This window comes from Ovis canadensis, chromosome 13 (assembly GCF_042477335.2).
Source record: "Ovis canadensis isolate MfBH-ARS-UI-01 breed Bighorn chromosome 13, ARS-UI_OviCan_v2, whole genome shotgun sequence".
Classification (NCBI taxonomy): Eukaryota; Metazoa; Chordata; class Mammalia; order Artiodactyla; family Bovidae; genus Ovis; species Ovis canadensis.
The window spans coordinates 53,172,652-53,187,750 of record NC_091257.1 but is presented as its reverse complement, the minus strand read 5'-3'; the positions used below and the strand labels follow the sequence as shown (position 1 = coordinate 53,187,750).

Here is a 15,099-nt window from a genome sequence, read left to right as displayed (position 1 = left end):
CCACTTGGCATCTCCATCTTCCTGTGTTCAGTAACACAGAGTATCCTGGCAGCCTCCCTTCAGCTCCAGCTTACAGTTGTGGGCCTGGGGAGGGATGAGATGCTTAATCCATGCAATTTGTCATCTGACAGGCCTTCAGATCCACTGTCAGCCTATCTGTCTTAAGAATGAAAGAATTTACCATATTTTAGATTCAGTAGGAATTTTCTTTTTAAGAGAAACCATTTAGCCACTTTTTCCCCCAAAATACACTTCTTTAAAGAATTCTTTTAAAACTGGCAAAATTGGAGTTGAGTATTTTCCTCTTGAATTTCCAGCTCACAAAAATAAGTTATTTTTGTTTCCATGGTAGTGCTCACCCGTCTGCTTTATTTATATGTAATCACAGTGGAGTTCTGATAGTTTATGCCTTTGTTGGTTTTTACAGCTCATCTCCTGTTCTAGATCTCTCATCTCCTTGAGACAGTCCCTGAATATACATAGGTCCACTCTGGAGCGGATTTTTTCCTCCATCCAAGATCTCACACCACATGACTGTTCTTTGTACCTTCTGTCTCTAGGTTATCCCAGCCTCTAACACCTCTTGAATGTTTTTGTAATTTGGGCATGTATGTAGGAAGTTCATGATTTCATTTTTATCTATTTGAAGCCTTCTTAGTACAGTTCTTTAAGTATTAGGTTAAATTTGTTTTTCATACAAAGTATGTAATGTACATGAGATGAGAATCACATAGTTGCTTTTTTTAGATTATGGGAATTCACGGGACGCACCCATGCACTGAAGAGCAGTTGTCCCCACAGTTGCAAATAGATATCTCAACTGGCTGTGTTTTAAATGGTCATGCATAGATTACTAAAAGTTTTATTACTAGCACCCCATTTTTGGAAGGATGCCTTTTAGGACTAAAGTGGACTTGAGACTAATAGCTAAAAAATGTATTTCAGCTGAGATCTGTGTCAGTGGACCTGAATGTTGATCCCTCGCTTCAGATTGACATACCTGATGCACTCAGTGAGAGAGATAAAGTCAAATTTACAGTGCACACCAAGGTAAGTGACAGAATGACTGCAGTGGTGAAAACAGTGCCAGGTTACATCTGCCACAGTGGGCGTGAGCTGAAGTGCTGCTGAAGGGTAGCACTCCTGAGGGAGGCCCCTCCTCACTCATCAGATGCCTGCTCCTGTTAAGCCCTGTGCACTGTGGGGGAGCCTTGGGCCCACTCTGCTGGTGTGAGTGGGGCTTGTGTTCTGCCTGGGAAGCACACCAGTCCTGCACAGCTCCACCTTTGTTTCTAATTTGCATGCGTGGCAAGTGCTTGCTTTTCCCATCTTTGCTCAGTTCTTGGCCATCACTTAACCTGTTATGATTCAAGACTTTTTCTCCAAATTTTAAAAATTCCATCTTCAAGTGTAACTGATTTACCATGTTGTATTAATTCTCCAGGTTTCTAATTTGACAAAAGCACTATGCCAGTCTGAAAACGACAGAAAGTTTAACTGAGATCAGAGCCCTTTCAGGAACATTTTTAGCCCTTCTTCTTCCATGCTAGTCAAGTGTACTCAGTGCTTGTCTTATGCCAGGCACTGTTGTAAAGGGGTTACATGGACCTGATTTTCTGGACATGATTTCCATTATGATTTTTTCTGATGGCCATCTTACAGGTGAGGGACTGAGGTATAGGTCTAGATAGAGTGGTGTAGGCACAGTCTGAGGCAGGACATTTGGAGCGAGAGCTTTTGGCGGGTGCCTCCCCCAGCACATGTGTGTCCCTGAGGTCCTCTCCCTCATGGGTTTCTCTGCTGCCCTGGTGCGTGATTAGCATACCTGTTCCTCAGGAGGCGGTGTGCATATATCTGTCTTGAGTCAAGCTGAAAGGTGGAGCTGTGTGACTAGAATTCTTTGAAGAACACATTGAATCTTAGCTCTGACTTTCCCAGTGGTAGGGAGGTCATGTGTTGCCACTTTGTTCTTTATTAGATCTCTTAAAAACCAGATGATTTATTGTGCATTTTTCCCATTGTGCACTGCATGAAATCCAAACCACTTTTTCGGAAAATGGTAGTTAACTGTCACTTTGTTTTCTCTTTACAGACCACACTGCCCACGTTTCAGAGCCCAGAGTTTTCTGTTACAAGGCAACATGAAGACTTTGTGTGGCTACATGATACTCTTATTGAAACTACAGACTATGCTGGGCTTATTGTAAGTGCATTTTGAATAATCAGATAATTATCGAAGCCAGTTTCTAATACCTTGGTATTCATTTTGTTTTGAGAAATTTACCCACTTTGTATAATGGGTGTCAAAATAGTCTGAGTTCATCTGTCAACTAGAGTATATGTTAGCTGTTACTGGTAAAATCTAAAGTAAGTGAAAACAATGTTAGAAGCACAGTTTTATAGTCTACAGTCTAAGAGGGTAAGCATTTCCGTGGTGTAAAGTCTTGTCTACTTTTGGGTGTGGCATTTCCTTTCAGCCATCGAGTTGAATTGATCCTGGTGGTGGTGGTGGTGGTTGGTGTGTGTAGTCTGCTGAGAAGGCAGTTGTCTTTGTGCTCAGCTGTGGAGAGTTGATGCCTGGCTACAGAAAGAGAGCTGATTAAATGACAGAGAAATGTGGCTTGACCTGCCAGGCCAAGAATCTGGCCAAATAGTTAAAATCAGTACTGAAGCTTTTAAGAATGCTCATGCAAAATTAGAATCTTTCGTCCTGGAATAAAAAAAGTACTTGTAAGTCCAGAGATTATTACCTGGATGGTGCTTCTTCATTGGTTTTATTTTAGCCTTGGTTGTAATATATCAATTAGATAGTTGCAGCAGGATATACAGTTTGCCTTACAAATTGTTAAGCTGTTAACCGAACAGATGTCAAAGTGAGTGCCCAGTTGTAGGGAGGACCCTTTTTTAAATGGCCAAAAGGAATGAGGGTAAGAGAAAGCACAGTTGACTTTCAGAGAGCCCCGCTTCCCCCACCTCCTGTGGGGTGAGGGGTGGGCCGTGAGGGTGCTCAGGAAGTCAGTACCTTGCCTGCAGATTCCGCCGGCGCCGACCAAGCCTGACTTCGATGGCCCTCGAGAGAAGATGCAGAAGCTTGGAGAGGGTGAAGGGTCAATGACGAAAGAAGAATTTGCCAAGATGAAGCAAGAGCTAGAAGCGTAAGTGACTTGATGGGGCCCTGTCTTCTGAGGAGAAAAATGACATTGTACAGCAAAGAGAATCTGCCAGCTAAGGTTTTCAAGTGTAGCAGTTAATGAATGGCATGGCTGCTGTCAATGAGTTGGCATGGGGGTATGGGGGCCTGGTCTTTAGATGATTCCCTGATGATACTTGGAGAAGGAAATGGCAACCGACGCCAGTATTCTTGCCTGGAGGATCCCACGGACAGAGGAGGCCTGGCAGGCTACATACAGTCCATGGGGTTGCAAGATTCGGACACGACTTAGCAACTGAACCACCTGGTGATACTGTTTAGACTAATTTTTCTCTTTGTAAACAATGCTAGTCATGGAATGTTGGTCTGGCAAAGTGAAGAACTAAACTTTAGACTGTAATGTACAAAAGCTTTTTTCCCTGACGTTTATTTACTGGAAATACAGTTGAAATTAGATTGTAGCAAGTGCTGTTAACAAGGAAGCATTCTAACAATGGCTACATTGATGGCTTGAAAGAAGTCCAGGTCTGCAAGAAGCCTACTTTAATCTGATTGTAATTCTTTGAAACAAAAATGGATTCTTTATGCCATAGTTGGAGGTTTGCAAGAACTATCATCCTGCTCCTTCCTCTTGCCCGTCTCCTATTCACTGGGGTCCATTTCAGCAGTTCTTGCCAATATGCTGCCACAGGCCCAGGTGAGCTAGGCCCGGGCTCACACTCCTGCCAGGCCTGCACGGGCAGCTCTGAGGATAGAGCACCAAACTTGGAGAGTTGGTCTCCTGCTGTTGAGCGTAGAGTGTGTAGGTTGAGATAAAGCCACTTTGTAATTTCTGATAGTTCCCAGCTTTGTTAGACTCATGGCTGTGTACATGGCTGCAGAATTAAAGGACTGTCCTGGTTTTAAAGAAGCCATTGTTGTGTGCTGTAATTGCACGTGGGTTTGGGCTTGACAGATGTGTCCACCAACTCTGCTTATGCCACTTCCCCTTCCATGCTGCTGCTGCTAAGTCACTTTAGTTGTGTCTGACTCTGTGCGACCCCATAGATGGCAGCCCACCAGGCTTCTCCGTCTCTGGGATTCTCCAGGCGAGAGCACTGCAGTGGATTGCTATTTCCTTCTCCAATGCGTGAAAGTGAAGTCGCTCAGTCGTATAGCTTCAGTTGTGTCCGACTCTGTGCAGCCCCATGGACTGCAGCCTACCAGGCTCCCCTGTCCCTGGGATTCTCCAGGCGAGAGTGCTGTAGTGGGCTGCCATTGCCGGCTCCATCCCCTTCCATGGCTGTTCCAAAAATTCCCAAATTAGAGCTGCCTCATTACCTAGCTGGATGCTGCATTAAGCCAGGCTGCTTGGGGCCAGTTCAGGTGGTGTGTGTGGCTGTGGGGGAGTGCGCTGGTGCCCAGGAGTGGTGCTGGGTGGTGGGCTGAGTGGCACTGTGTGCCTTGTGTTGCAGGGAGTACCTTGCTGTCTTCAAGAAGACGGTGTCTTCACACGAAGTCTTTCTCCAGCGGCTCTCTTCCCACCCTGTTCTCAGTAAGGACCGCAACTTCCACGTGTTCTTGGAATATGATCAAGATGTAAGTTATTTTAATTCCATTTCCACAATCTAATTGCAGTGTACAAAAAAATACATAGTTTCTGAAAAACTGACTTTCAAAGTTGGATTTTCCTTTACCCCTTCAGTTAATTTTGGGGTTATTTGAAAGTTGATCCACATTTGTTTTTTTTTTTCATTGAAAGGAGACATATGGTTGCCTTAAAAGGATACATTCTTTTTCTTTATTATATATGAGTCAAGCACTGACTTACAAATTTCCTCATAGTCTTCTAACCAATGAATAATAGCATAACAATTCTACCCAGAATTTAAGGGCACCAAGACTTGATGCCTAGATAGTTTTTCAAAGTATCTCCAGAGTCATAGAATATGCAAGAGACTCTGGTTCAATCCTTGGGCCAGGAAGATCCCCTGGAGTAGAAGATGGTAGCCCACTTAAATATCTTGCTGGGAAAATTCCATGGACAGGGGAACCTGGTGGGCTATAGTCCATGGGGTCGAAAAGAGTCAGACATGACTGAGCACTCACACACAAGACTTGACGCATAGATAGTTTTTCAGAATACCTCCTGAGTCATAGAATTATCACCTGTCCTTAGGTTTAGTTGTTTTGCTTAATATTGTAGATGCGGTTACAATGGGGTTTAAGGTGTCTTGGGTGTGCTTATACTAGTGAACAGTTACTATAGATGTGTTCAGAACTTGATGGAAAATACATGTACCATTAACTGTTTTGAATTTCTTTTCAGCTAAGTGTCAGGCGAAAAAATACTAAAGAGATGTTTGGTGGCTTTTTTAAAAGTGTGGTGAAAAGTGCTGATGAAGTTCTTTTTTCAGGAGTTAAAGTAAGTGGCTTCTAACTGTTTAAGAAAATTCTCTTCGTGTGAATAGGTGACCTTTTCTTTCTTCAGAATAGGTATTTGTGAAACAAATGGTGTTAGCTTCTCAAAATGGAAATATTTTCAAGTTTTGGTTATTTTTATCAGCTTACTGAACTTTGGCTCATTTTCCCAAAATACCTGTTCTTTCCCAGGAGAAGGGATAAGAGCCTCACGCTTCAGTTTTTGTTGTCTCCTTTTCTGTAAGGAAGCGACACTCCATTATCCTTAAGAGCATAAGCTACGTGGCCAGTCTTTGGTGCTGCTCTCCACAGCTGCGCGTCCCTGCAGCCCCTGCCTTGTGTGGAGCTGAGCACCTGACCAGTGCGGTGCCCTGATGTAATTAAGGGACCGAGGTTTCTGTTTTGTTTACACACTGGATTTGTAGGCCTTTGGTAATGAAAAAAACAAAATATGAGAAGTAATTTTACCTGTTTCTTTTTATACTGTGGCTACTAAGTAGAAAGTTCTAAGTGGCATGTTTGGCTCATGTTATTTCTGTTGGACAGTGCTGTTCTGGAACATAAATGTCCAAGTTTCTCAGTAGCATCCTAGGTGTGGTTTGTTTCTTTGCTCCTCAGTTACTGTCTGGTGTCTGATTTTGCCACTTGTGGTCTTGAGTAAGGAGACTAGGATGTGGGTAACACAGGCCTTGTCAGAAGTTTGGAAGCTCTTGGGCTGTCTCTGGATGGTGGTGACGGTGTGCTGATACCTGTCTGTAGTAAGGGTGTTCGGCATCCCTGGTCAGTGCCCCCCAGATGCCAGTATTGCATCCCAGGCCATGTTTCAGAAATGCAGGTATCTAAGGCAAGGTAGCAAGACCTAGCTGGACCACCACTTTAGTGGAATTGCTGCTGGAGGTCAGCAAGGTTTACTAGGCTGTGCTAAATGGCTCTTCAAAATGGTTCTCTCGATGTTTCTTGCCAGCCTTTCACTTTTGCTAATCCCTGGTGTGAAATGTTAATTTTAAAAATTATTTAAATTTCCGTGGTCCTTAGAGGTTAAACTTCTTATGCCCAAGCTTATTTTTAAAATATAGAATATATGTTCTTATGTAGAAGTTTTGCTTCTTTGAAACTTTTTTTCCTTCCCTTTTAGGAGGTAGATGATTTTTTTGAGCAAGAGAAGACTTTCCTCATCAACTATTACAACAGGATCAAGGATTCCTGTGCAAAGGCTGACAGGATGACCAGATCTCATAAAAGTGAGTGCACTCACCCACTAGCCCCCTACCTCTGCTCAAGTGCCAGCTCTGTTCACATGAAAGGGCTGTCCCTGTTCCCACAGATGTCGCAGATGATTATATCCACACCGCAGCCTGCTTGCATAGCCTGGCTTTAGAGGAGCCTACAGTCATCAAGAAGTAAGTTTTTGTTGGGAGACATTTTCTCTCATCCCCTAATTGGAAACTGTTGCACAATTAAGAGTATGATGGATAAGGGCTGCATAGTTCAGTGCTGTCTTGAGTATAAGCCCATTGAGGGTGGATGGTCTCCAGTATGCATTTTATACACCCTCCAAACAGGAGTACTTCTAAGCCATCTATAGGGAATTCAGGGCACTTCTGTACCAAGTGTGGTAACTGCTGTCAAGGATTTGATTGCTGTCAGACATATATGTGTCTGTTTTCGTGGTTTTTTAAGTTAATCGTTGACTGCTCTGGGGCTGTTCTCATTATGGTGCATGGACTTCTTGTTGTGGAGCTCAGGGCTCTAGGCATGCAGCCTCAGTGGTTGTGGCACACCGGCTTGGTTTCCCTTTCACGGCACGTGGAAGCCTCCCAGACTAGGGGCTGTCTCCTGTGTTGGCAGGCAGATTTCTATCACCTGAACCACCGGGTGGTTTGATTAATTTGTTTGGATTTGTCACTGAGTGAGGTTTTTCAGTGTCTCTATTCAGGTTATTTCTGGTATGAGATGGTACAGTTGGCCCCCTCCATATCCATGGGTTCTGCATCTGCAAACTAGAAGAAACTGCAGATAGATAAACATTTTTTAGAAAGTTCCAAAAAGCGAAACTTGAATTTGCTGCACATCAGCCACTATTTGCATAGCATTTACATTGTACTTAAAACTGTTTGCATCCATTTACATTTTATCAGGCACAGGAAGTAATCTAAAGATGATTTAACATATATAAGAGGGTGTGCATGTATTATCTATGTCAGGGGCTTGAGCATCTGGATTCTAGGGTCCGGGCAGGGTGGGGCTGGGTCCTGGAGCCACTGCCCAGCTGTTACCATGGAATGACTGACTGTTCTACTAGGCTTGGTCTGGTGGGTGGTAGTGTATTTAAGACCTTAAGTCAGAATTGTGTATATTTGCAGGTACCTGTTGAAGGTGGCTGAGCTGTTTGAAAAACTTAGGGTAAGGATTTTTACACTGGTCTTCATAGCATACATTTTATAGTCTGTAGATTCCTGCTTAGATGACGGTGGCCTTTGCTTTGTTTTGTTGTTTAACAGAAAGTGGAGAGTCGAGTCTCCTCAGATGAAGACTTGAAGCTGACAGAGCTCCTGCGATACTACATGCTCAACATAGAGGCTGCCAAGGTGAGGGCTTCTCCCAAACAGGGCCTGGTGATGCAAGTGCATTCTCTGGGTTAGAAATGTAGGGAGATGGGAATTTGTTAGGATCGTTCAGGTAAGTGATGTCACCCTAAGTAAAGAAGCAAACTGAGGCAAACACCAGTTTATCCAGGAAGAGCAGAGGAATTGCATGCTGCATGGGAAGCCACGGGAGATTGCATTGAAGGTCTGGAGTGGGCTGTATTTTGGGGCAAGGAGTGCAAAGACAGAGAGTCTGGGAAGGCATGTCATTGGCATGAGGGCACTGGTCCCAAGCAGAAGCTCATTGGCTGGGCGCTCACTGCTCGGGGAGGGGAGGTCAGGCTGGGTCTTCAGTGCCTCAGGTATTTGTGGAAGTCTCTCAGTTCGTTCTATTCTGAGGGTGTGTGTGTCTCCCAGGTCCATCTTCGATTGAGATCTTCTCAGTGACGTGCCTTCTTAGGTGTGATACCAAGTCCGTAGTGTGTGTTCTTCAGGGGCCTGGAGTTAATAAGTGTTTGGGGAGTTAATACAGACAGATAAAAGTTTGGGGAGTTAATATGCTGCTGGATGGGGACATAAGTGGACATACACCTAAGGGACTCTTTCTGAGGCAGGAAGGGCTTTGGGGTTTGTGTTCTTTTATTGTAGTTGTCACTGCATCCTTTGAGTCATGAAGCATCGCTTAACCAAAAGCAAGATGAAGTGTAAGCAGAGTGACATTTGGGAATGGAACACGCATTCTTCACTGTCTACACTGTCCTAACGACATGTTTAAATTATTTTTACGTCATCATTATCTTTCAGTCACTAAGTCATGTCCAACTCTGCGACCCCATGAACTGCAGCACACCAGGTTTTCCTGTCCTTCACTATCTCACATTCATCTGTTGCTCAAACTCATGTCCATTGAATCGGTGATGCCATCCAACCATCTGTCCTCTGTTGCCCCCTTCTGTCCCCAGTCTTTCCCAGCATCAGGGTCTTTTCCATTGAGTTGGCTGTCTGCATCAGGTGGCCAAAGTATTGGAGCTTCAGCGTCAGTCCTTCCAGTGAATGTTCAGGGTTGACTTCCTATAGAATTGACTGGTTTGATCTCCTTGCTGTCCCCGGGACTCTCAAGAGTCTTCTCCAGTGCCACAGTTAGTATCAATTGTTTGGCTCTCAGCTTTGTTTATGGTCCAAATCTCAAATCTATACATGACCACTGGAAAAACCATGGCAAAGTGCTGTCTGTTTTTTAATATGCTGAGTTCATCATAGCTTTTCTTCCACGGAGCAAGTGTGTTTTAACTTTGTGGCTGCAGTCGTGTCTAGTGATTTTGGAGCCCAAGAAAACAAAATTTGTCAGTGTTTCCACTTTTTCCCCATCTATTTGCCATGAAGTGCTGGGAACTGGATGCCATGACTTTTTTTTTTTTTGGATGAGGTTTAAGCTAACTTTTCCCCTTTCTTTTCACTCTTATCAAGAGACTTTTTAGTTACTCTTCACTTTCTGCCATTAGAGTGGTATTATTATCTGCATATCTGAGGTTGTTGATATGATTTTTATATGAAATGTACTAAATTAGGCAGCATAAAATTTTAAGCTAATGGGGAAAGGTCATCAGGAAGTAGAAATTCTTTTCCCCATAGTTTAGTTTTATTTTAAGCGATTAGTCTTTTGACATGTTTTCTTTTGGGAAATGACCTTGTGGTCATCACTGTTTGGTTCCTTCTCTTGATGCATTTTGAGAAGTCTGGGAAGACTCAACATTGCATTAATTAATTGCCCTTCCCTGCCTCATGTTGAGATCTTAAGGGGTGGAAGTACCTGAGGTGGCTGCCGTCTGACCTTTCAGGCAGTATACCAAGGTACTTGTCTTGTTCTTAGAGACTTTAGATGGTCTTCCTGTTCTGTTCTAGAGATTCTTCAGTATAGGTTTAACTACCATGTATCATGTCTGTTGATTTGCCTTCTAGGATCTCTTATACCGACGCACCAAAGCCCTCATCGACTATGAGAATTCAAATAAAGCGCTGGATAAGGCCCGGTTAAAGAGCAAAGATGTCAAGCTGGCCGAGACACACCAGCAGGAATGCTGCCAGAAGTTTGAACAGCTCTCTGAATCTGCAAAAGAAGGTGAGTGAGGCCACTTCTTTGTTTTTGCTTTCTTTAAAAAAAATATTTGTATTTGCTCTGTCAGGTCCTCGTTGCAGGATGTGAGATAATCTCGTGGCTGCGCATGGACTCCAGTTGTGGCACGCTGGCTGGCTTTGTTGCTCCTCGGCACATGGGATCCTTGTTCCTGACCAGGGATCCAACTCATAGCCCTGCCATTGCAGTGCTGATTCTTAACTCACTGGACCTCCAGGAAAATCCCTACTTTCACTTTTCATTGGGAAACAATTTTAGAAGTTTTCGGAGAGAAGTTGTCCAAATGGTGCAGAGGATGCGCACGTGTCCTCGGTGCCACCTGCACACGTTCATGAGCTCCTACTGTGTAATTTTATAAACACATCTGGGTGTTTTTTTTTTTTTTTAACTGTTTGAGATTAAGTTATATCCTTAGTTGTTTTATCTGTAAAAACTTGGCTTTGTTTCTGAAATACAGTTACCATTGTGGGTTGCATTTAGTTTTCACTCTAAAATCTCCCTTAATCTGGAAGGAACACATCTCAGGTTTAGTTAGTTTTTTTTGGTTGGTTTGTTTGTTTTAAATCACATTTGTCTTTTGGAAGACTGATTTCTTTTTACAAATATTAACAGATGTCCCTCACTTTTGTTTGGTCTATCTCCTCACGATTGGGTTCTGGGTGCTGTGTAATTGTGTCCTTTCGAGGGCATCACATTTGAGGATATGTTGAGTCCATCATCCCCTCATATCTGTGTGTTTTGATGACACGGTCAGGGGTTTGTCCACTGTGTATTTGACTTTTTTATCCTATGAGCTGCTGATGAACAGACTGTAGGAGACTGAGACTGGGCATCGCCCTTCCTCCCTGGATGTGGCCAGAGGCAGTTGTCTCTCCTGCACTCCAGCCCTCCTTTCCAGGCCAGCCTTCAGTGCTGTCTATCCTTTATTAGCACAAGCTTTCCCTTCTCTCCCTTACTTTTTTAAAATCATTTTTGCTAGAATTCTGGATTCCTATTTTCCAGAAGTTTTAAAATTTTTCAGTGTATTAAGCTATTTTGGTGTTTATATTGTCCAGAGTGAGCCCATGGGCATGCCTTTAAGCTGTGTGTGCTATGACACCCCCGTCTTTTTGAGCGTTTAGATACTCTGTTTTAGTCTTAGACTTCTACTCCAGCCCTGAAAGTCACCGTTTCTTCCAGGAGCCCATATTGAGGACACTGTGTGCCCGTTGCTTCTGGGGCGCTGCTTCTCCTAGACCCCTCCCCTGACGGCGAGCAAGTGTCAGGGTGTGCACGCACACCTGCTCCGCAGGAATCATGAGTCCATGGTAGTGCCTCAGTTCTGGTCCACGTCCAGGGTTCTTTCTTGCCCTCTACCATTCCTGGATAATGGGCTTTTTAAAATAACTTAGGACTTCCCTGTGGTTAAGATGCCACGCTTCTAGTGCAGGGGGCACAGGTTCAGTCCCTGGTCAGGAAACTTAGATTCCACATGTCAAAAATAAGAAGATAAAGCATAGGTTTATAACTTTATTGGGAGATGGCATACCATTTCCATTAAACATGAGTGTAATAGGTAGTCTTTTCCATAGGGGATCTCACTACCGTGAAGCTCTTAGGGGCTGTGGAACATAGCAGAGCAAAAGTTGAAGACTGTGGTCTTACAGAATGTGAATGTGCGTTATGGCGGATTGTGTACTGGATTCATCCTCAAGACAGCCTCCCCCTTCAAAACTCTAGGTTTCCATGTAAAATCCATATCTCATCATAAGACTGTTCTCTCAGAACATTCCCCTCCTCCGTGGATCTGGAGGGTTCTGCTCCTTTGTTTTGGCTGAGTCTGGCCAGGACCATGGTGCCCTCCCTGGGAGGGACTGGGCTCCTCTGTGCAGAATCTCTGCTCGTGGCCTGTGGACACACCCATGCGGCTGCCTTTTGGGATTTCTTTTGGAGAGGCACCTCCTCCTTACTGCCCTGTACTTAAAGTAAAATTCTAGCTTTAAAAGAAAAAATAACTAATTTAAATGTATAAGGAAAAAGGACACTTCAAAGCTACTGCATTGAAATCTCAGGTAATTATATAGACCAGAGTTAGTGGCTTTGATAATTTTTGTGTTTTTCTTAAAATGGTGCCAGTTTAGGCCAAACTCTGTTGCGGAAGGTTTGTGCTGATGGCATTTGATAAGCCTGGGTGTACTGCTTGTAAAAGTGCAGTGTCCTGTAGGGTACCAAGATGAGGGGCTCTTAGCCTCGTGGCCCTAGGTTGAGGCTCTAAAGTTGTGGCTGACTAGATGGGAGCTGTTGAACAAGCACAGCAAGGTGGGCAGGCGTCCTGGGAGACGGATGGATGTCTCTTGAGTTCTGTCTGGTCCTGGAGGGAAGGAGGAGAGCTTATTATGACATCCTGCACGACCAGCCTGATAACATCTGAACTACTGTCATTAATGTCAGTGTATGTTTCTGAGTTTTTACGTGGCTCTTAACGTGACATTTCTTTTCTACTGTGTAGATAAGGTTCGAGAGCGTGAGTTTACTTCTCAGACCCTCAGCATCCCCTGAGGCTGAGGGGGATTTGATCAAAGGAAGTTTAAAATAACCCATAAAAAGACCCTTGCTGCAAGTCAGTGTGGCCCCCTCCCCGCCCACTCGCCACACACACTGCATCCTGAAGGGAAAAGGCCAAGCAGCTCAGCTCAGGGAACCCCAGGTGCTCAGGGACAGTTTCCATGTCAGGTGTGTGTTCCGATGGCAGAGAGAAGTGAAAGGTGAGGTGTGGTGGGAACCAGAGCTCTGGAGATCATTTTGTTTGTGAAAATGAGGTATGGAAGTTAAAGACGGAAATTGCTCAGTTTTTCTTGGTAAACGTTGTTTTGTAGAGCTAATCAATTTCAAGCGGAAGAGAGTGGCAGCGTTCAGGAAGAATCTAATTGAAATGTCTGAACTGGAAATAAAGCATGCCAGGGTAAGTCTTATCTTCACACGAGTCAGCTTTGGAGGGTGTTTTTCAAATTAACTTCCAATTCACTATTCCAGTATCATCATGCAGTTGGGGCTGGCTTTGTGGTCTTACTCCCCTGTGGGTGGATGGGAGCCATTTGATGGAGTATTTTTTCCACTGCAAACTAGAAATCTGAAATGCAGTCTTGATGGAAAGCTGCTTTGTGAGAAGAGCATTCTTGGTGGCGGTTACCCTGCTTCCCTCCTGACGCCCTGTGGGCCATGCTGTGGAGGGCTTGTCCTAGTAATTTGTAAGCAGCCATCATAGCAGTTGCAAGCTTAAATTTGCCAATTTGCTAACTTTAGACTTCTGTTACTAATTCCTTTTTGGTTTAAAAAGGAAGAAAAATGTCCTTATATATGTATTGTGTGAAGGATAATTTAGCCCAGAAGAGATGGAGAGCAGTGCTGGAGCATGTTAGAGTCCTGCCTGAGCTCTTCAGGGTTTTTGTACCCTGGCTCGAAGCTCTTTGGGTGGTTGCTGGGTGCAGCTGATCCTGACCCCCTAGGGTGCTGTCTGGCCCAGGGCGGTTGGGTCAGTGTCACTGCTCATCTACACTGGCTAAAGCAGGGAGACTGGACATTTGTGGTGTGTTGAATTCCTTTATTTTGACCACAACAGAGATGTTTCCTCACTTGGTTCTTTATGTCCTACCATATCTGACCTTCTAAATTGAGTTTTAAAGTATCGTCTGTATGTGATTTATACATAATGTTCTGAGTATTCTAAGTTATTTGAGTTCCTTTAAAGTGAGAACTTTGTAAAACATATCCTGCCAAGTCCTATGTGAATATTTATCATTGGTAATCTCACCCACAACTGATTTTTAGCAACTTTTTATCCAGTCTTTCCAAGGCCTTTGACCTCTCATTTATGTTGCGTGTAGGTTCAGCTACATGAGTGGGGTTGGCGTGGCTACAGTGGGAGCAGACCTGGGGTGGGCGTGGGGTGAGGGTGCTGAGGGCAGTGACCAGGGCGAGGGGACTTGTGGCTCAGGTGTCACTGCATGAAAAACAAGCACCAGCCCAGATGTCCGTGGGGCTGAGGCCTGAGCTCAGGTGACTTGGAGGTGGGAGGTCTGGAGCATTCACTGGATTCCTTTCTTCCAGAACAACGTGTCCCTCCTGCAAAGCTGCATCGACCTGTTCAAGAACAACTGAGTGAAGGACTGAATGTGAAGAAAGCCAGCATCACTTGCACTCAAATCATTACCACAGAAGATTGACTTGATTTATCTTGACTTCAGTTTAAAATTATGTGAATACATATTTTGATTTCTAAAGATCTTAACACTTAACCATGTTGGTTTAAAAATATTTCTATTGCATGCTCCTTGGACATAACTAATCTTGATGCAGTTAATACCTCAGTGGGTAGAATCTTAAGTACTGGGTTCTCCTTTAATTTGTAGTAATGAAGAAGGGGTGCGGAATCACGTGCCTTCTGGAGCGAGTGTAATCAGCAGGGGCCCTGCACATGTCATCTCAAGTTTCATGTGCCCGCATCCCTGTAATTTAGGGTAGGTACCTGTTAATGGCAGATGAGTCAGCTACTCGTTGCAGGTAACAGACATTCCATCCCTTTGTCAAGTGATTTTCCCCTTTCTTACTCATAGATCGGTAGTCACCTTCAGCTGTTTGTACTATAACAAGAGCAAGAAAAATACCGTATCTTTATATATACCCTTTGCAACTCCATTTTTGTAGCTGGGGATACAAATATTTGTGGGGAGAGGCTTATCTTGAGGGTATAAGAACAACTAATGTGAACCCCTCCCTTCCTGGTGGGGGCACAGTATGTGTGTGCTTGGACTTTTTATAAAGCATCCAATAAAATAATCCATGCTCTCCTG

The 15,099-nt window shown here is 44.0% G+C and overlaps 1 protein-coding gene across 2 annotated transcripts in view; it reads left to right on the top strand.

The window, feature by feature from the left end:
• Positions 1-15,099, top strand: part of SNX5 (sorting nexin 5) — a 25,047-nt gene extending 9,948 nt beyond the window's left edge. For both annotated transcript variants that reach the window (XM_069546473.1, XM_069546474.1), the window contains 12 exons: positions 946-1,050; positions 2,093-2,203; positions 3,034-3,155; positions 4,606-4,729; positions 5,460-5,555; positions 6,687-6,792; positions 6,876-6,951; positions 7,915-7,954; positions 8,053-8,139; positions 10,096-10,255; positions 13,126-13,211; positions 14,357-15,099. In XM_069546473.1, coding sequence (XP_069402574.1) covers positions 946-1,050; positions 2,093-2,203; positions 3,034-3,155; positions 4,606-4,729; positions 5,460-5,555; positions 6,687-6,792; positions 6,876-6,951; positions 7,915-7,954; positions 8,053-8,139; positions 10,096-10,255; positions 13,126-13,211; positions 14,357-14,407 — 1,164 coding nt within the window. In that variant the 3' untranslated portion in view covers positions 14,408-15,099. The remainder of the gene's footprint in view (positions 1-945; positions 1,051-2,092; positions 2,204-3,033; positions 3,156-4,605; positions 4,730-5,459; positions 5,556-6,686; positions 6,793-6,875; positions 6,952-7,914; positions 7,955-8,052; positions 8,140-10,095; positions 10,256-13,125; positions 13,212-14,356) is intronic.